Source organism: Larimichthys crocea, chromosome XVII, assembly GCF_000972845.2.
Source record: "Larimichthys crocea isolate SSNF chromosome XVII, L_crocea_2.0, whole genome shotgun sequence".
NCBI classification, from domain to species: Eukaryota; Metazoa; Chordata; class Actinopteri; family Sciaenidae; genus Larimichthys; species Larimichthys crocea.
The window spans coordinates 13,156,138-13,177,921 of NC_040027.1; the positions used below are offsets into that span (position 1 = coordinate 13,156,138).

A 21,784-nucleotide genomic window follows, 5' to 3' on the forward strand; every position below is an offset into this window, starting at 1 on the left:
CTCTACTATACGTGGACTTTGCTGTGGAGTAAAATGGAGATTATTTTACTCCACAGCAAAGTCCATTATCTCACAATAACATGAATTATTTTCACCTGTTCGACTCTTTAGGCCAGTGTGTGAGTATGATTATGGATTTGTTCATGGTTAAATAAGAAAATAATAAAAAAAAATGTACTCATTATACAAAAGAAAAACAAATTAAAAAAACAAACTCTAGCATTCAAAATGCAAATCCAATTATGGTTGGAAAAAACAACATATATTCTCTCAGGGCCTGTAAGCAATCTGTGCCAAGACTCAACCTGCAATAAACCGGATTATCAGCAGTCAAGGTTTCATCAGTCATTATGTTATCAACTCATTTAAATCTCTACTTGGTAACTCAAGGGATCATCCGAGCACAAGAAAAACTTTCCACCTCTCTAATTGTTGCAGATCACAGTAATTTTACTTTCCATTATCAAATTATCAGATTTACACGATACAAGGTCAACTTGCTCTGTATCAAGTAAGCAACTAATTAGTTGTTGTTAATGATCTACTAGATTTATACATCTGAGATTGTATGCGAGTACACGCTGAAAAAACATACTGGCCACTGGTGAAGAAACAAGATGTAAACACTGAATCTTTTTCACATTATTCAGCATGTTTGCTAACATATTTATACATGCAGCAGACACAGAGCAACATTATCATTGATTTGGAGTTGTGTTTCTGTCCAACTGATGAATCCAAGTCTAATATTCACTCTCTTTAAACTCTGTTGTTGTTCACCACCAACTCCTGAGTGCAGTATCTTATGGTAAATCATTTACCAAATGAATTACCAAAAACTGCAGTTCCTCAAACGTCCACTTGAGGCTGGCTACAGAACGAGTCAGTCTCCATAAGTCCCCAATGTTAAAATGTCCAACTTCACAGCAGAAATAAACATGTTTACAGCCTGGTACAAAAAACAGTTTTGGTCTCTATAGCTAATTTCCCTGTTCATGACAACTGAGGGTGAATATTTATAAAACTCACCTGTTCAAATTATATTAAGACTTAAAGTTATGCAGGATTAACAGCATGGCCACTTTAATTGACAGGTAGGTGCCAACACATATGACTTGTTTGAGCACCAAGGCTTCATTCAGACCGTCTTAACTCTTCAGAAACCTGTGGTTGACATCCATGTTTAATACTGTCTATAGTTGCCAGTTGTAGTCAGAAACATTGCTGATGAAAGTGACGTGAATGAATCCAAACAGTGAAAAAGTTGGGCGCCACAAAACCAAATCTGTCACTCTGAGTAATCCCTTTCACATTAAATGAATTTATCGGCCTAATTCTCAATATTAAAATATTGATTAGAGCAGCTTTAGCTTTTCAGCAGTGTGTTAGATCACTATACTTTACAGCCTGCTCCTCCCATTTGTAGCAGCTCTGTGTCATTCTGCACCTTAGCAATTACCCTGTGTTTTAAAATGGGCTATTCTGTTTTATAACTACCAATGAGTAACAGTGCTAGCCAATGCATACTGATGAACAATAAAGCAGATATACGACCGCCTATTGAAGGCCCTGTACGCCCACACAGAGACTGTGTGATTAGACCTCTGCTTGACTTGTAGCTGGGTGAAGGGCGTAATTACATCAGGGCACCAAACTTCATAAATAAACAGTAATAAAGTTGCAATTTCCTAAAAACAAATAGTTGCAACAAACCAAATAAAAGTCCAATAGATATTGATCTAAGTAATTTCCAATGGTACTTTTGTTTACAAATATATCCAAGGGCCCAATTTGCTTTATATGTGTTTTTATTCATTTTAATTACAAGAGTAAAAAAAAAATATTTGTTGTACATTTTCCAAAAAGAAGTCAGTAAACTATATTCTTCTATCTACTATCTTCTAATTGAAAAGAGTTGTCTGGAGTCAATTATTCTAAATAGAGTGAGTTAACAGAGTGTGAATGTGATCCTGTAAAATATATTATTATAAATTTCTGGCTAATAATTGCAGTACATTTACAGTAATATATCGTAATTGTAATATAGTTGACAATCACAGCATTATACTATACAGACACAATATTAATGTAAAGAAATATAGTATTTCCCAATATTATACTGTGTTTTCACAGCAACCTAACCACATCATATTGTAAAAACACAGTATTTTGCTGTTAAATTCCAGCATGGTGTTTATCACATTACTTGTAATTTACTTACTGTATTATAACTGCAACTTAGTAGCCACTAGATTTCCATGAAATACTGTAATTTTACGTAGAAACATTTGCGGTTGCTTCAGAAAGCTGCCTGTAATATTCCAAATAATAACCCATCATACGCTGCAAAAGTGCCATTACAGTAATGTACTGTGAAATAAGAGTGTAAGATTTACAGTTTCTGCGTATATTTGTAGGAAATCAACCAACATAGGTAAAAACCTAAACCTGCGGTAAAAGCTAAGTTTAAAACATATATTGAATATTTGATACAACCTATAAAAGTTGCAGTATAGTGCATTGTTTTGAATTCCTGGCTGATCACAGTAAACCTCAACAGACAAAATCTTTAAAATATAAATGGATTTATTACATTTCTGCCTTGGTTTTAATGTCATTGTGAAGTGTGTAAGGTGACTCTCACAACATTAAGAGCCACATCACGACCATTATTGTCTATTATTATTATCTGATTATTGGTTTTACAGCAGTAGGCAGGCTAGTATGTAATTACTGGACAGGTCAAGGTCCACAGCGGCCAACCGACACTGTGAGGAGACACAGCGACTGTGGTTCGAACGCAATCAGATCTTTATTCTCAAGGTTGTTTCAGCTGGAATGCAGAGTGAAGTCAGCGTTTAAGCTTCAGCAGCGACTCTGTTTGCAGCACACAGTCTTGTTTTCAATGCTTTTCCATAGCAGGCAAAGAACAGGTCGAAATATAATGTAAAATCTAATATCATGGCTGCATTCCATTTATTCCATTGTACTGGTATTGTGCAAGTTGGGTCACTGACATGACATACTGGCACACTTCAGGCCATCACTGATGTTAATTATATGTGAGTCATACTGCAGTGAAAAGTCTAAAAATAATTCTCCATGCAAAGTTCATCTTTTCAGTTTGAAAAGTTCATTGTGGATATCAGGAATCAAAGGGAGACTTTAACCACGTATTTTATTGTGACCTTTATTTATTAATTATTAAACAGTCACCAGATGTCATTTATCAGTAGCACGGACAATGCTGACACTGGAAATGTTGGCATGTATTGTGGCTTTGATGCAGTTCTGTTCCATGACATCATTCAAATCAACACATTTAATGTCTTAATCACTCAATCAATCAGTGTCTTTTATTGTGAAATTTCTTACTTCCTGCATGCTTAAAAGTGAACAACAGAAGTGTTATTCTTCGTAGAGAACAATGCCTGTAGTCAGCTTTTGTTCATTAACATTTCCATCGATTTCACAGTTAAAAAGAGGAATCAAAATGTCCTAACTCATTATTCATCTGTCTGCTGAGATGCTCGGTATGTTCCAAACATTCATATTTTTGCCTGAAAACAGCAATATATACATTTTCCATTAGCAGATAGTGAGGTCAACTATACATTAAAAATATGATGATGTGACTCTGAATTTTGTCTCTGCGTGTCAGCATGGTGATGACCTTGCTCCTTGAATTTGTTCAAGGTGTGCTCTACCCTACCTCTCACCCAGTGTCAGCTGGGATTGGCTCCAGCCTCCCATGACTGGGGATGTAAGTGAGGATTTAGTGACATCTAATAATGTAGTAGTGGATTGCAAGCCCTCAACTCTCCTGTTCCAAGTTTGAAGGAGATACTACAGTGGAAGGAACATGTTAGAAATGTCATATGCAAAGCTGGTGTTTGGTTTGTCTGCTCTGGGCTTCACGGTGACCTTTGGAATACCAGGGAAGTTAAAACATTCAGGTAAAATGATACAAAGTTAGGACCTCTAAATGAGTCAAATGTTTCTGTTTTCAAATCTTGGTGCTGGCTAATTAATCAGCTTTAAAGCGTACCTTAACATACGCTTTAAAGCCGATAGCTTCTGTGCTTCAAAGTTTCAAGGTTGAGGCATCATGGATGGTTGTGTACAATCAAAGGTGATGTACATGTAACCACACCCAACAGTGATGACAGCCCCTGATGTAAAACTTCTACATCAGCCTCAACACCGACCTCTAAATGACCTGAGTCTGTCAAACCGTCACTCTTACTCGCCCAACTCACCCGATGTGTGTGGGAGTGTATTTGAACTGTGATTCGATCACTCAGCTTAGGAAATGATTAACAAACAGTGAAACAAATCTTTGAACTGAACTGAAACAATCTAAATCAGTAAAAGTATGTAGCGCTCTGGTGTTTGTTTGTATTGTTGGACAGTTACCGTTATGGTTAATATTTTATCACTGGCATTGTTCTATTATTATTATTCTTTATTTTCCAATAAAATATTCAGTGATTCTACTGATTATTGTTACTTTCCAGAAAATACATGGAAATCTACCAAAAACGTTTAATTTTGTGTAACGAGATAAAAGTGTGAAATTATTGTACAATGTGAAATTAATCAAGATTTAAGTGTTGTAATTTAATTGTACCAACAAAGCTACATACCCTGTGTTGTTCATTCTAGCACATAAAAACATGAAGATATGTTTAATCCTGCATGATATTTAGACTTTTTTAAAAACAAGTTTCAACATCTTCTGGGTGCAGATTGATGAGGCATAAGATATGAGTATATATGGTGTGTGTGTATATCAGATTTTTAATCAAGGTGTCTTCTTCCCTTGTAGGCTTCTTCCCACCCAGCTCTAATGTAGTGCAGGCCCACCAGGACCTGCATGTCTGTAAGTCCTTACCACAGTGGCCCATGTTCAATTCCAACCAAAGACAGTATAAAGAATGGATGTCGTATCCGTGACGTCGCCTACAGGTTTCTGAAAAGCTGTTGTGACGCTCAGAGTGTGGTGGATCTGGCAGTTCGGCCTGTCTCTGATGTGAAACCTAATATAATTTGAACAGGTGAGTTCTATATAAAAAATCACCCTCAGTACAGTTGTCATGAACGGGGACATTAGCTATAAAGACCAAAACTGTTTTTTGTACCAGGCTGTAAACATGTTTATTTCTGCTGTGAAGTTGAACATTTGAACATGGGGACTTATGGAGACTGACTCGTTCTGTAGCCAGCATCAAGTGGAGGTTTGAGGAACTGCAGTTTTTGACATTTCACAGCCACATTAGTTCTTACTTGAGAACAACCTGCGGCCCTTTGCTGCATGTCATTGCTCTTCTCTCTCTTTACTTTCTTGCCTGTCTGACTTCAGCTGCATCAAATAAAGATAGAAAAAGCCCAAAAAATCTACATACAGTACATGTGTATGTGTATATGTCTGTTCCTTTCCTCACCAAACTGTGGAAACATTAAAACTCTTCTTCAGCGTGGAACAAATCCCTCTCCAGAGTCTCTGTGAAAAGTGAAGCTTACTTTTAGTAACGTAGGTGGTGACACGTTTCCCCTTGGGGTTTCCCGTACATACTCGGATGCACTCAGTACCTCAGGACGGTGCATGCTGAGAACATCCAGTACTTTTATTAGCTGATGACATTTTTAGGCGTAAGTGGTATTATAACCTTGAGTCAGTCAGAGCTCCGGGTCTGTATCATTTTAAACTGTTTATATTGTGCAAAAAATTTTGCTTGTTCCGCAGGGCAGCAGAAACCCTGATAACATTCCAGACTTACTTCACATCCAAGTGTTACATTTCCACACATTTCAGATTCATGAAATTCATCCGTCTGCCCGGCAGCCTCTGGCCTGTAGCCAAAGCTAAGGGCCCATTTGTACCTACCCCAAGGGCTGCCAGTGGACAATAATGCAATATTATCTATAAACATTGCCTGTACTGTATATGTGTGTGTGTGTGTGTGTGTGTCGTATTCCAATTATAAACACAAGTAATTGTCTTATATTTCCCCCAAAAAGCATCATAATACTGCAGCTGTAGCTAGTTTCACATTGAATAATCTTCTTAAAGAACGTGTCTGACACAAACGACCACATTTTAACCACAAAACATCTTTCTTTAAATTCTTATTCTGTCTGCAAATGTTACTGCTGTTTTCATATAGCTCCAGCCACCCCAATCCAGATAAGAATATGCAGTTACAGAATATGAATGAATGTATGTATGTAGGGATATATACACCTGACTCACCACCTCATTACGTACTTGTACAATCCAATATGACAACAACTCTGACATAAATTCAGTTTTTGTTGACGCTGTCAGAGAGGTCTTAGTTTTTAATATTATGTTTTATATTTGTATTATATTAAGAGGTGTTTCTAACATTTTAGCCACATTTACATACATGAAAGGGCCACAATATTAGAAACACCACCTCTCAATATAATGCATACCTTTGCAGAGTAGTTTAATGTTTATGTTTGTTGTCCTTGTATCTGTGTATGTCCATTAAAAGCAAAGTGAAACCAGAGTCAATTCCTTGTATGTCCATATAACAAGTTGATGCGAAAGTGCCAAAAACTGCAGTTCCTCAAACGTCCACTTGAGTCTGGCTACAGAAGTGAGTCAGTCTCCATAAGTCCCCATGTTAAAATGTCCAACTTCACAGCAGAAATAAACAGCCTGGTATAAAAAAACTGTTTTTATAGAACTCACCTGTTCAGATTATATTAAGGCTTAAAGTTATGTAAATTAACAGTGTGGCTGATATCTTTTATATTTATAATATCTGAAATTAAAAATGACAAGTTGGTGGAGAAAACCACAAACAAGACTTTTGTTTTTGGTGAATTTACATTTTTACACATTTTCATATTTCAGAGTGAAGAAACAAAGAAACAAATGTATTTGTTTATTAAAACAGATCAGCAATGTGCACTATACTCTTGAAGGTACAGTCTAAACAGAATTTTAAATACTTTGTGTTGCTTGTGGTTAAATAAAGCCTGCAGCAGAATGTGTTGTTATTTATTTCTTATTGCTTATTATGAAATATTTAAGTCTTATTGTGTGGGACAAACCCGAGCTGAATGTTATAATGTCACGTCAGTAGCTGCTTGTTACATTTATGAGGATTTTATTTCTTTTTATAACCTTGTCAAGGTGAATCTGTTGTAACCCTTTGTAGTTTTTTAGGGAGTGGTCTGCAGTGAGAAAAGTAAGTGGATGAGAGAGTGTAGACACAGATTATCTAAAATGTTCACTTCATTTTCACAGCTGAGCGATTCCAGTTAGCAATAAAACACTCCGACATAAAGTGCGGAAAACAGATTACTACAGTGCAAGTGTTAACAGCGTCCTGTGTTTCTGTCCCTTTAAAGAAAGAGACAGACGACATAAGGGACAGAGATAGAAGAAGAAGGAAGAGGGAGATCATTATTCCATCCCCAAATTATACACCGACTTCACTCTTAACTGGAGGAGCTCCACATGGCGCTGTTTACACTGTGAAACTCCTTATTTAACTAATGACAGCTCCATGAATACCAGGCAAAAACACTCACAGCTATAAACTGCACATCATCGCAGGTCACCCAGAGCTGTAAATAACTGTTAAGATGAACTGAGTAACACTGCCTATTCCTCACATTTGTTGGGCAGCCATTGAAACAAAATCACTCATAAGACATTGTGTTATCTTTCTGAACATCGTGGCAACAGCATTACATTGTTCTTTGACTCCAGCGAAGGCTCTAATGATTTGTTGGCTATTGCTATAGTAACTTATCCTTTCAAGGCAAACTTTACTTGGTGTCGTTTCCCATAGCGATGGCTCAAACTGATATTGTCTTATCTTATATATCGACCAGGAGCACCTGCCCAGCCGGAGACTGAATCAATAACTTCTGAAATTCCACTGCTCTGGCCTTGGATAAAAAGGTTTAAGTGCCCCTGCATGCTGCTGTTGCAGGTCCAGTGTCCTGCAAGATGCTTATCAACACGCCACTGATAGGACCAGGAACAAGGTAATAGTTGACCTATTTGAACACTAGAACACCTCTGGTCCATCTTTAATTACATCTATCACTAACACGAAGCAATCAGAGGTTTATAAGCGCAACTCTGTGACTGAAATTAAACATTTTCACAACATGAATTCAAAACAATTCTCAAGTGTTTATACATGCTTTACTGGACGTACACGTTGCAAAACAGAAGCCACGACAACAAGATCATATAAACTGTGTGTCGCGCTAATTAAATGTAGCGCATGATAAGTTTTTTTCATTTTCCACAAACAAAACAATGGGAAAGCAGTTACTGAGGAAACATTATCATGGCTGTGATAAAGCAGCGCACACTCTGCACATCAGCACTTCTTTCCTTCCTGTAACTTAAAATGAGTCACACGCCTCCGAAACACAAATATGTCACATGAATAGCTCCAGCTCATCCTCTAAATGTATGCTCTTACAATATGTAGTGTCTGAGGCTTTTGCTGTGGCTATTGGATCACTGTGCTGGGTATTTTATGTCATAAGAGATGATAGAGGAGTGTGGTCCAGAAAGCACACAGGCACACACCCGACAGAGTCACGGCCAAATCTCCTGTCTGCCGGAGCCACTGCTCGCCATTCAGGATGGTAAGCCATTGATTCCCCGCCACTCTCAAGGTTCCTCCCATGATGCCATCTTGCTCTCTATTCAAGTTGACACCATCTTGGCCGACATGAGATGATGTCCTTGACCTCAGTGCAACCGCACGGTGATGGGGAACCCTTTGTTCTGTGTTAATTTGTACATGGGGAGCATGAAAGGAGGTTACTTGTCATGGCAAACAAACATGATTACATAGATTATCTTTTGATGTGCAATTCAGAGCGAGAGGCGGTCAACCAATATGTGGAGAAATTGCACCATCGTGTGGCATTTAGGTGCAAGCAGGTGAAGCGGAGAAGGGCCACCATTACTTACCAAGAAAGCTCTGCAATGGCAAGATGACCGTAATGATGAGGACAGAGAGAAGAGATGCATACGTCTATAGAGAAATAAGAGAAATTATTTAAATAAATCATCACGTTTTCTTTCTCCAAACAGCAGAGAACGTGTCTTTAATGTCTTATTCATGCTCAAAGTCCAATTTGCATTTTCGCAATTTTAAATTATTAAACATAAATCAAACTATCAAAGGACGATAATACTATATACTGTAGCAGCGCAGAGTCCAATGTGTTGATCTATCTTACTACATACTGTACAGTAGCGCTGCTTAATGCCTACCAAGAGGAGCTGAGCACTGTTCTGAGTCATTCTCCTCAAGGCTTTTCCCATCCGAACTCCGAGCAGAGCTAAAGAACAGGGTGTTACTGCTTCTTCATCCTCCTTCTCCAGACATCTAAGCAGAAAGCAGGAGAGAGTGGCTGTGTTATATATTTATAGCATACTGTATAATATAATAGTAATATCAAGCCTTCATGCTTGTGTTAAAATAACAGTAAAGGCATCAGTGAAATGACAAGAATTATGTCAGTGAGTAATAGTAGACGTGAGGGTAAAAACTCATTTTGCCTTCAAGGAATTAGAAGAGGAGATTCACACCACTCTAATGTTTGTACAATAAATATGAAACTATCACGGGCAGTTAGTTTAGCTTAGCTTAGCACAAATACTAGAAACAGCTACCCTAGCTTTGTCCAAAGCTCACACATTAACATGATTTATCTTGTTTATTTATCATTGAAAAAAATCAAAGATGAAACAAAAACATTGACAATAGCTCACTGTATTTATCTGTTTACTATTTCTGTGCTAAATTAGGCTAACAGGCAGCTAGTTTAGCTTAGCTTAGCTCAACTTAGCATAGCATAGAGACTTGAAACAGTTGTCCAAAGCACAAACAAAGTCCATCTACTAACACCTCTAAAGCTCACTCATTGACATGTTTTATGCTGCTCATTTACAAAAACAACAATAGCTCATTGTTCCCACTTGTTTAAAATCTCTGGGCTAAATTAAGGCAGTTTAGTTTAGCTTAGCTTAGCTTAGCCTAGCACAAAGACTGGAAACAGCTAGCCTAGCTCTGTCCAAAGCTCACACATTAACATGATTTATCTTGTTTATTTATCATTGAAAAAATCAAAGATGAAACAAAAACAATGACTGAGTAGCTCACTGTATTTATCTGTTTACTATTTCTGTGCTAAATTAGGCTAACGGGCAGCTAGTTTAGCTTAGCTTAGCTCAATTTAGCATAGCATAGAGACTTGAAACAGTTGTCCAAAGCTAACAAAGTCCATCTACTAGCACCTCTAAAGCTCACTCACTGACATGTTTTATGCTGCTCATTTACAAAAACAACAATAGCTCTTTGTTCCCACTTGTTTCAAATCTTTGGGCTAAATTAAGGCAGTTTAGTTTAGCTTAGCTTAGCTTAGCACAAAGACTGGAAACAGCTAGCCTAGCTCTGTCCAAAGCTCACACATTAACATGATTTATCTTGTTTATTTATCATTGAAAAAAATCAAAGATGAAACAAAAACATTGACAATAGCTCACTGTATTTATCTGTTTACTATTTCTGTGCTAAATTAGGCTAACGGGCAGCTAGTTTAGCTTAGCTTAGCTCAACTTAGCATAGCATAGAGACTTGAAACAGTTGTCCAAAGCTAACAAAGTCCATCTACTAACACCTCTAAAGCTCACTCACTGACATGTTTTATGCTGCTCATTTACAAAAACAACAATAGCTTATTGTTCCCACTTGTTTCAAATCTTTGGGCTAAATTAGGGCTGTTTAGCTTAGCTTAGCTTAGCTTAGCTTAGCACAAAGACTAGAAACAGCTAGCCTAGCTCTGTCCAAAGCTCACACATTAACATGATTTATCTTGTTTATTTATCATTGAAAAAAATCAAAGATGAAACAAAAACAATGACTGAATAGCTCACTGTATTTATCTGTTTACTATTTCTGTGCTAAATTAGGCTAACAGGCAGCTAGTTTAGCTTAGCTTAGCTCAACTTAGCATAGCATAGAAACTTGAAACAGTTGTCCAAAGCTAACAAAGTCCATCTACTAACACCTCGAAAGTTCACTCATTGACATGTTTTATGCTGCTCATTTACAAAAACAACAATAGCTCATTGTTCCCACTTGTTTCAGATCTCTGGGCTAAATTAGGGCAGTTTAGTTTAGTTTAGCTTAGCTTAGCTCAGCTCAGCACAAAGACTGGAAACAGCTAGCCTGACTGTCCAAAGCCACCTCTAAAGCTCATTAACATGTTTCATTGTGTTTATTCAAAAAACTAAAAATGACATTAGCTCGTTGTGTCCATCTCTTTAAAATCTTTAGGCAAATTTAAGCTAATGGGCTTCTGGTGGCGTCTTCATATTTGTCGGACATCATCTTCTCATATAAATCTGGGCAAGAAACAGCACATTATCTCACAAGCATCATTACTACTAAGTACTATAAACAGCCTTGGGCCACCCAAATAATATTCATGGTCATTATTCATTGTCTTGGCACGTCATGGATTAATAAAAGCACCTTTGTAGAATCTTCTCCACCACGACGTCCTGCTCATCACGATGCGACACATTAAACAAGCCGTGGATGCTCGACGGAAGACGATGCCCTTGTTGTGCCAGAACGACTAAGTTGTACATTCCCTGAGAGTCCGTAAGAAAATAAGATCATAACAAGGGTTATTCACTGAGAAAGGTCTCCAAATAATAACACTGTATAATGCTGTTTGTTGTTTTTATTGCAGTGGGCCTGAGCCCGTGAAAGTTTAATTAAGTTTATCATAGCGTGATGAGATTACGGCTCAAGTAAATCTGTCACCTGAGGGCTGCCTGCTAGAGCTGCTCTGCCATACATCGATATAGCCTGACCAACCAAAGATAATGAGTCCTCTCGCATGCTGGAGGAACTGTAGTAGTAGTCACCCATTTTCAGCAGAGCTATAAAAGAAGATAAATACTTTCTGTTTATCGACCAGATTCACAGAGAGAGGTTGGAGCAAAATGAAATGAGAGGAACTCACCGGACGGATGGGGATCATAGTTTAATATTGAGTAGTTATGATATCTCCACTGACAGTCATGGCTGAGATTCAGCTCCTGCATTTGGGAGAATGAGTACAGGGTGAGGATAAGTGCAGAGCAATGATGGAGGTCATGTTATTCACATTTAAACATTTAGATTTAGTCATTTAACTGATGGTTTTATATCCAAATCGAAACAATCAAGGTTCAGAGCGACAAGGACAAGTACTACTCGCATAGGATGACAGTGACAGTTGTAGAGGGGGATAGATTTATCATGTCCAGTTGTTGGTAGTGTTGGAGAGGAGGTCCTCTCTGAAAATCTGGAGGTCTTTAGGAGGTTTTTAAAAGGTAGAGAGGGACGCCCCTGATCTGGTAGAAACTGGTAGGATGTTCCACCAACGGGGAACAACAGACGAGAAAAGTTTGGATTGCCCTGAGTGTATTGGTGTCGGGAAGTAACATACAGGTGGGTGCTGAACTGGAAACTACTTTGTAGGCCAGCATTAGAGATTTGAATTTAATGTGGGCTGCTACAGGTAGCCAGTGGAGCTCAATGAGGGCAACCGAGGCAACGTAATCAGAGAAGGTTAGTCACTCAACAATCAAGACTCCTACGTTTCTCACTACCTTGGTAAGGACAAGAGCTAGGGAGTCAAATTTGATGTTGATGTCATGGTGTCAAGCAGGTTTATTAGTGTTATGTGACTGGAATGATGTGCAGCTTGTTCATCAGCTACCTTCAGAGCTCACATTGATTTGTCTTACGCTGAAAATCAGATTAAAGGACGAGTCATTGTGATGTCAAGGAGAGGCACAAGAAAGATTAATAAGAGCATATTTACCTCACATAGGTGCGCAACATTGCTCTGGGCGAAACCCAGACCAGTTTCAGCTGCCAAAACATACTTCACAAATGCCTCCTTCCTGTTTGCAACACAATAAAAACAAATGTGAAGAAGCTGGAGACAAATAGTAAAGAGCAGAGAAAATGATTAAATGAGGACAATTGAAAAATAATTGAAATTAATGTCCGCACCAAGATCCCCGGAGGTAGGCCTGGAGAGCCTCTTTGATCATAAATCCAAGGTGTCCGTTCTGTTCACAGACCTTTTTTAGCATTCTGCACAGAGGGTAAAGGATGGGTGATGAATTATGGAATATAATTTTCTCCACATAAACGGAAAATATTTTAACATGATCTAAAAATAGTTTCTGATTTGTTGAGGTCATTCTAGAAAAAGAAGGAGCCTCCACGGCTGCAGCAGGAGCTTCTTTAAATTCATAAGATACAAGAGGAACAATGGTAAGCAGAATCTCTCTGTGCCAAACAATAATGCAGTGACAGTGACTCTTATTTTTAGATATGCAAATACTGGGTTCTGACCTTGAATTAGCCACTGTCATTGAAATTAGATGCCACTGAGCTGCAGGCTACAGTGCAACAGCCCATAACAAAGCTTTCTTCACCAGGCTAATGAAATCCTCTTACATCACAGCCCTCTCCACATCCTGAGACACCCCTTCCAGGCTTCCCGTCGAAAGGTACCAAGCTGCTTCCACTGATGCAGCTATGTGACCCAGCCGAGATGCATTTAGAAACTGCTGGAACGCAGCCGTCTGTGGGTCATGTGGAAAATATATCAGCTCATTGATCACACACCGGATCAGCGATAAAACAAATGTGCAGGGCTCGAACCTCGTTCCTCCACGGCATGTCCGGGTTGTCCCCACTCAGGTGATAAATTCCCAGGTTAAACATGGCATCGTCACTCCCATTCAGAGCAGCTTGTTTAAAGTATTTCACAGCGTTTTTATAGTCTTTCAGTATAATCCCGTGGTACCAGCCCAAACCATTCAAGGCGTTAATTGAACCCTAAAGCAAGGATACAGATGCTGGTATAGTGAAGGCAGATACTGACACACAGACTGATTACTAGGAGTGTGTACACGTACCATCGCTGCAGCTCTCTCCAGCAGCTGAAAACCTCGGGTGTAGTTTCTTTTAACTCCCTGGCCCTGAAGGAATCAACATCAATCAGCGAATCAATAACTGTCAGAACACAGACACACACACACAAAATATCCATTCTTCAGTTCAATCGTATAATCGGTTGAGTCTTTATAATCTCACAGAACCTTCATGAGTAGGATGGCGTAGTCGTACATCACTGAGGGATCCTCCATCTGCATAGCACCTTTCTCTAACCACTTCGTCGCACTCGCTGTGTCTTTTAAAAGTCCAAGTTGTCCCCAGTAAAGAATCTCTCCCAGGTGTTTCTAAAGGTAAAACGGTTTTTATTGGCCTGTTCTCAACAGTACACCAAACGTAACGGAGGAATAAAAGTCGGATTTAACTCAAACATACCTGAGATTCCACGTCTCCTCTCTCAGCTTGAAATTTCAGATACTCAATGACGTCACCTGTCCCCTCTGTGAGGGTCCTTAAAAAGTCTTCATTGCTCAGATAGATGCGTTCGGGGGTGTATTGCTTTAAGAAAGACAAATTGATACATTAATGGAATGACATTCACTTATCCATGCAGAACAGGTGGGGACAGCAGCTTGGTGACGTAGTGACTACTCGTAGTGCTGGTTGGTGAACTGCTGTGAACTCAGTGGCTGGCTAGACCGGCTAGTGGCAATCAGCCACAGTAGTTTCACCTTATTTTACCTCTACTGTTTGTTTACTTCCATCTAGCATTTTGTTCAGCACTGCTCATCATTTAATCCAATAAAAATATATTAAAGATGGAAAAAACTAAACAAAATATATATAATAAACTAAGGACGCCCACCCACACGTATCAGGTGAGTTCTATAAAAATAGGGGCTTATGAAGACTGACTCACGTCTGCAGCCAGCCTCAGGTGGACGTTTGTTTGTACTTCTGCATTGACCTCACTTCACAGCCACAGAGGTTGCCGCTTGGAGTGTTTATTTAAAAGACGTTATTTGTACCATTGACTTCTGTCTCATAACTGTCTGCAAACCAGTTTTGTGGAATAGGTCTGACAGACAGAGGGGGTTAAATCAAAATGAATGGTGCAACACAGCTAATAAGCTACGTAGCTTCTTAGCCTGCACCTATTTTGGACTCTCTGGATACTCGCTGGTGAACAGCGCTGTTTGCATTAGTCTTTGTGGGTTAATTTTTTAAAATATAAATAAATAAAACATAATGAAACCTAATCAATCAAACAATCAAAGTTCGAGTTAACTAGTTCTGCTTCACCAGGACTGTGTGTGTGTGGTTTGATCAGATTCGATCGATAAACAAACAGTCAGCAGACTGAAATTTAAATATTGATAAATCCTGATTGGTATTGATGTGCGGGACGCTTCAAACCAGTCAAGCTCAGACAGATATCAGCAGTTAAATAATTAAAGCTGTTTTAACATTGGCAGAGCTGTTTGCAGTCATACATACTCATATATGATAAGAAGCCGATTGAGGATTGTAAAAGGATTTCGGAGCCTTAAATTAAGATTTTATCTAGATGGACTATTGTACTATAATGTATTCAAAACATTTCCAAGATGGTCAAAATGCATTACTTCGAGTTTCCTCTAATAAATTTCACCACAGTTGTTTTCTTTCGGTGCATTGGTTGCCTATTCAAGCTTCATGAACCTTTGTTCATTTGATGTAGCTTATTTAAATATTCCAATAATAAACAGGAAACCATTCTTAAATAGAGTTTTCTCATAGCGGCCTCCTTATCTTCAGAGTGCTCGTCTTCTATTCATCATGACAGCTAACTCATTCACATTTTTAAATTAAGATTTAAGACCTACCTGTTCTCACTGGCTGGACCAGCAAACACACACATTAATCATGTTTTGGAGACAGTCCTTTTTGTATCACTGCTGTTATAAGCTTGTACACTCGTGTACAGTATGTGTTTGTGCAAGTGTCTGTTTGAATGACTTTGGATTTACTCAGTATGCTTATATCTGTTTAGAATTACAGTAATATAAGAAGCGTGTGCATTTGTTTCATGTAATTATACATTCACTGGGGGAGCGGCTGTGTCTCAGGAGGTAGAGCGGATTGTCCACTAATCAGATGATTGGCGGTTCGATCCCCATCTCCTACCGAACCCCCAAATTGCTCCCAAAGGTCCCATCGTTGTGTAAGTGTGTATAAATGGTTAACTCCCAAAAACTGATGAGCAGTTGTCACTCAAATGCCATCAGTGTATGAAGTATACAAAGGCACTATGTAAGTACAGTCCATTTACCATTGTTGTTTTATTTATGTTCTTCATTTATTATGTTATTGTTGAATTATTCTTAAAATTCGATGTGAAAGAATTACCAAAGTTATAAATTTCTCCAAAGCCGTCTGTTTTAGTTGTTGAGCTATTTCAGTCTGTGGAGGACCAACAGACCATGCAGCTAGCATGGTTAAAATGGCAATTTTTCCAGTGATTTCATTTAAACATACCTTATTTTCATGTCTCCTGGAACTGTCAGCGTTTGTCTGTGCACCAATGTTGGATAAGTAGCCGTAAGCCATGTCCAAGTCTTTTGGAAATCCATCAATTCCTTGTGCGTGCTTGTAGCCTGCATGCATCAGGGCGAAACGGTTATCACCCGCTGCGCCAATCAAACTATAGACATGACCCTGAAACACATGGGAGTTATTATTATCAGTCATGATTACATAAATGGTGTTGCGTATGATGAGGCGGTAATTAAGGTACAAGGAAGGCATTGACTCTACCTGTCGTCGATTTACTGACTGTCCCAGGCCAGAGAGGTAGATAGTGGCCAACAGGAGAGATGCTTTGTGGTTTCCAAAGCAGGAGGATATTTGTAGTAGAGCTGTTGATGTGGATGTGATTTTATGTTGTGCCTGATCTACTGTGAACATTGTATTAACTGCCTGCTCAAACAAAGTACTCCTGAGCTCCTTCATGCCCAAAGATCCTACAGAAAACGATACAAAAACTGTTAAAACTGTGACTAATGTTGTGAGTTAGGTGTGATTTATACATGTGTAGTCAATGTATGACACCTGTTCTAATTTCTTCCTCTTTTGTTTGCAGGAAATTAAAAAGTGTGCTGTAATCAAGTTGTTTTTCCCAGGTCCACGTCTGAGTGCAGATATTCTCTCCAAACTGACCCGACAGTCTGACGAAGTGAGGAGTGCAGACACCTGAAATAAAACATAACCTGTCAACAGTAATCTTCCTGCATTTCATAGGTGTGCAGCTGTTGTATTGACACCCTGTATACAAGATCGATTTAAGGTTGATCCCTGTGGAACGCTGCTTTAACGGACTTGTCAAAATAACATTTCACCTTTGTTGATTGGTGTCGGGAGGTGACTCTCGGTTACTTGCTGGAGGAAAGCTCTTGTTAATGCTTTTATTTCCCAACACTCCTGATGAGTCTTATCCAGCTCCTGTAATGCTGACTCTGGGTCAAGTTGATTTCTTACCTGTGACATGGATAACATTGTCTTTCAATACACAGTAATAAAACAACAAAATAATGACAGTACCCATAATTAGACAACAGTTGCTTTACCTCTTTAGTTCCAAAGCGATAGTATTTCATTGGCCCAAAATATCCATGGATGCCTGGCATGTACTTGCTTCCTCCGATCACAAAGTATCCATCAGTGTCATCATAACGGATATTCTCCTGAAAACTATAAGATATTCGAAAACACTCAAACCAGCTCTCGTGATCATTGTGTGTGTTTCTGTTACAGTAGATTTCTGTTTGTTTTTTGAAGATATTTTTTCGGCCTTCTTTGACAGAGGCAGCTGAAGAGTGACAGGAATGTGGGAGAGAGAGAGATGGAGAATGACACACGGGAAAGAGCCACGGGTCAGATTTGAACCCTGGACTGCCGCGGCAAGGACGGATCCTTTATACATGGGGCGGCTGCTCTACCGACTGAACTAAACGACACCCTGATTTTTGTTTTTTAAAATTGTATACCAAATTGTAAAACTATGAACTCTGTTCTGTTGTGAAAGCTATAAAATAAATAACAGCGTTTCTCTGTAAAGTATCATCAATTGAAGGTGTTTGTTTCTCTGCAAAACTTGACTGAAATTTTCAGTAAATTTATAGTTTTTGACATTTATTATATAATGTTTTAGTTTAATTTTACAGTTTTTGTTTGTTACAGTTTGACATTTGACTAACCCATCTTCCATTTTTGCTTCTTTGTTGTAAGACAATAGTTTTTTTTTCTTAATTTACAACATTTAAGTGAGAAACTAATATCAAGCATAAAAATCCATAACAGTTCTTACTTGTAAACAGCTTTGATGGTTTTATCATCCCACGTTTCATCCAGCACCACCTGAAAGTCAGACATAATAATGCATGAGCTCACGACACGGGGAAAAAAAGACCTACTCAGCTGTGAACGACTCCAAATTGCAGTACACACTGCAATCGCCTGGAGTTTCCCAGCTGGAAAGGAACCATCTTTCAAGATCGTACAGCTGTTCCAAAAAGAAATCAAACACTACAAAGCAAGGGCACCAAACAGAAACTCAGAAGAGAGAGGATGCTATAAGATCTTGCTCAAAGCTATATTCTGATTTTAATTCCGTATTCTTACCTAGAGGCACACATTAGAGGTTCTTTACCTTTGAGTTCTGTATGTAACAATCTAATCTAATCCATTTCCACAGGGGCAACACTACACGGGATTGGAAAGCTTCATCTTCTCCTGTTGTCAGACGTGCCTGAATTATGACGTTCCCTACACAGGAGATATGACAGTCATATATTTCACCACAGGAGATCCGGTGCTCTTTATTAATATATAACACAGTCTGTTCCACTGTCTCATAAAACACACATCATCACTCACAATCATCTCATGATACCTCAATCTAATCCCCTAAACCGGTGTCAGGTGTACCCACAAGCTGCTGTGACCCACCTGTGTCTGTAAGCTGCATCAGAATGGACTCGTATAAATTGTTGCCATCGACATGATGGATGATCCCACAGAGTTTCGAGTGACACCATTTCAGTAGGTAGATCCACACAGATAAGGTGACGCTGAAAAAAAAACCAAGCAGTGAAATATGATTTGACAAATAATTTTCTTCTTTCGGCCACTGAAGTGTGAGGCGGATTTCAAAACGCAGCTCTATCTGCTAAAAATTACTGACCTCGCTGTTTGTCATTGACCGTAAATAAAAAGCTTATATGCTCTGGTGAAGAGGCTTCGTGAAGCTTCTAAAGTCATTTGTTATGATGGTGAAGTAAAACTAAAAGTGTAGTGTGCTGTAACAGCTGCCAGCGCTGAAAGGGAAACAATCACTGACCTGTGGCCTGTTCATCTGCTGATATCAACACAAACCAGTGATGATATACTGTACGATGTACATTTGAGACAATATGTGGTGATATGTGACAGCATTACTTCTACTCACTGTACATTAACATCTAAATATTCTGCTATTAGAATAAGTATGCGATACAGCATTTGGAAACCCTGCTGGAGATTTTCTTCATGCTGTGTAGCTGAACTTCATACATAATGAGCTCCAGCTAAAATTAACTAAATGAGGAGTCAGTGTGTGAAGTTTAAGTCCAACCTGGGCTGTGTCACAGCATGACGACGAGCTCTCTCCAGGGATCTGTCGATAAAAGGCTGGAACCTGCGGACCACTCCAAAATGCTCACCAGAACTTGCCAGTGGAAACTCTAGCATATTGATTGTAGCTATTAAGAAGTAAAGAGGCAAAAGTTGACACATTAAAAGTTCTGGTTATTAAAGATGGGACGTGGATAATATGATAAAAAAAAACATGATTAAGCTTCTGACCTGACTCGTATGGACAATATTGAACTCTGTTTCTGCTCATCTGCCACATCAGTTGAGCAGACCACGAAGGGGAAGCAGTGGTCGGTTTAGTTGGACGCTCTGAGAGTGGTTTTATCTGCAGCACTTTATAAATCCTCAACATGGAGCCATGGTATGTCCCAGGTCCACTGCCTTCATAACGATGGCCTAACCAAGCACAAACTGTCACATTTTGGGTGTCCAAAACGTGCCTGTTGAAAAAGTCTTGTTGATATAAAACAGACGGAGGCAATCTGAGCAGCACCTGGTGGATCCTGTAGTCTCGAGCGGTGTTGCTGATCCATTTTCTTCTGAAGACCACTAAATTTGTCTCCCTTAATGTGGACACTACCACCTCCACTGCAAGCTGACATGGCCTGGAGCATTGATACCGCACACGGACCACTGAGCCATTTGCCACTTTGTCAGGGGCTGAGTCAAACCCTATGAAATTGCCAGGCAGGCTCTCCTCAGTCTGGGTTGAGGAGTTTGAAATGGCTTGGAACACACATTGTTCCTGGGTGAAGTGAAAGATAAATGAATAAAATTAGGTGAAAGTAAAGAAAGCATGCAGTCCTTTTCACTCAGATAAATTAAGGAGGCAGGATATGTAGCCAGAGGTCATATTGTCTGGAGGATTTTCACTTGCTTAAACCTGCTTAAACCAGAATTTTCTGGCCAGCAGAAACAAGATGTGAACACAACAATGACATATCATCACCTCATTGGTACCAAAGAAATTGAATTTTCTAGTGTGGAGCCTTCTTCGCTTTATTATGTTGTGCTAAGCTGTAAAGATCTCATCTCTGCCTCTTGAGGACAGAGTTGTAGCCCCTAACAATCACAATGAACCCACTCTACACTGAAAAACAAACTCTGACAAGCGACATAAAGGTGTTATTCATGCTTTGTGCTTTCAGATCATATGTTTTGGTTTTCACATGAGGAAATACTTGGATGAAGACTAACTGGTTGGTTTGGTTGTCTGGCTACAACAACCCCACCCCTGTCAAAGAGTAGCCACTTCCCTGAGTTTTTCTAAGGAATAATCTTTTGGATTTATCGTCGCATCTTATTTGCAAACAGTTGCTGTTTTATATATCCAACAGTTACGAAGCAACATTAGCATTCATTCGGCAAAGTCTAGTATGAACTCTTGCTAACTATGGTTTGGTTTTGGTTTCAACCAATTCCTGAAGAAAACATCTGAGTCTCTAACTTTATTTGTCGGTCATTTGCTGTGCAGGTATAGTCTACAGTGGCTTTTTACAGCTTTTTTTTGATGAAGCTGCAGATTTAAGTGGTAATTCAAACTTATCACATTACGCGACCCCTTTTACATCATCTTTAATTCACTGAAAATATCGGTTTAAAGCATGAACACATACAAGAAATACAGATAAAAGGTCGAGTTTCACATTCAACTATTGATATCAGAGTTACAGGAAAGCATTGGAGTATTACAATGAAATGTAATCAAGTTACTTACCATTATAAAAGCTGCAATGAAGACGTATCCAAAAATGATGGAGTGCATCACGTTCATTTTCAGTTTTTTTGACTTCAAATTAATTAAAATGTAAAAACAAACAATGTAATCCTCAAGTTCATTATCAATCCATTCAACAAGTTATGTATAAAATAATGTTGACACCTGTATGAGTACTTCCCAAACAGGTGACTGCTGTCAGAGCATACACCCTGTGCAATCCAGGATTACCTGATATTCTGGTGTTGCAAGTACAGTAATTTGCATGGACAGCCTTTAAAGGGCTATACCTACAGAACCTAAAAAGGCTTGGCCAATGACTTTGTTGTGTTACAAAATTGTAGTTTGAATTGCTTTATTCTTGATTCTTTTAGGGAGTGATGTATCAAAGTGCATCTGAGTTTAACTTAAT

General features: G+C 38.8%; 1 protein-coding gene across 3 annotated transcripts; it reads right to left on the reverse strand.

The window, feature by feature from the left end:
* Positions 1 to 8,175: 8,175 nt before the first annotated feature.
* Positions 8,176 to 21,571, reverse strand: LOC104919061 (protein sel-1 homolog 3). Of its 3 annotated transcripts, none has more exons than XM_027290435.1 (24): positions 21,373 to 21,571; positions 19,866 to 20,400; positions 19,636 to 19,762; positions 18,972 to 19,093; positions 18,673 to 18,788; positions 18,331 to 18,380; positions 17,591 to 17,714; positions 17,363 to 17,402; positions 17,076 to 17,216; positions 16,782 to 16,987; positions 16,503 to 16,682; positions 14,421 to 14,543; positions 14,192 to 14,332; positions 14,009 to 14,071; positions 13,752 to 13,928; positions 13,545 to 13,672; positions 13,092 to 13,175; positions 12,898 to 12,979; positions 12,052 to 12,127; positions 11,850 to 11,968; positions 11,553 to 11,674; positions 9,287 to 9,401; positions 8,981 to 9,044; positions 8,176 to 8,791 (listed from the first exon to the last, which is right to left on the reverse strand). In XM_027290435.1, the coding sequence occupies exons 1-24, from the start codon at positions 21,427 to 21,429 to the stop codon at positions 8,541 to 8,543; spliced, it is 3,243 nt and encodes a 1,080-aa protein (XP_027146236.1). In that variant the 5' UTR covers positions 21,430 to 21,571; the 3' UTR covers positions 8,176 to 8,540. The 3 variants fall into 3 exon arrangements, with proteins under 3 accessions (XP_027146236.1, XP_010729279.3, XP_027146237.1); XM_010730977.3 differs by having other exon boundaries at positions 17,363 to 17,501; XM_027290436.1 differs by lacking the exon at positions 21,373 to 21,571 and having other exon boundaries at positions 17,363 to 17,501; positions 19,866 to 20,051; positions 20,149 to 20,249.
* Between the last annotated feature and the right edge of the window lie 213 nt (positions 21,572 to 21,784).

Excerpts from the sequence above, each read along its gene's own strand:
- LOC104919061 (XM_010730977.3), bottom strand. The coding sequence starts at position 21,429 with ATGAACGTGATGCACTCCATCATTTTTGGATACGTCTTCATTGCAGCT. Across the intron at positions 16,988-17,075 it reads AGAGGAAGAAATTAGAACAG|GATCTTTGGGCATGAAGGAG; the intron begins GTGTCATACATT and ends CGTTTTCTGTAG. Across the intron at positions 14,072-14,191 it reads ACGCCATCCTACTCATGAAG|GGCCAGGGAGTTAAAAGAAA; the intron begins GTTCTGTGAGAT and ends TGATTCCTTCAG.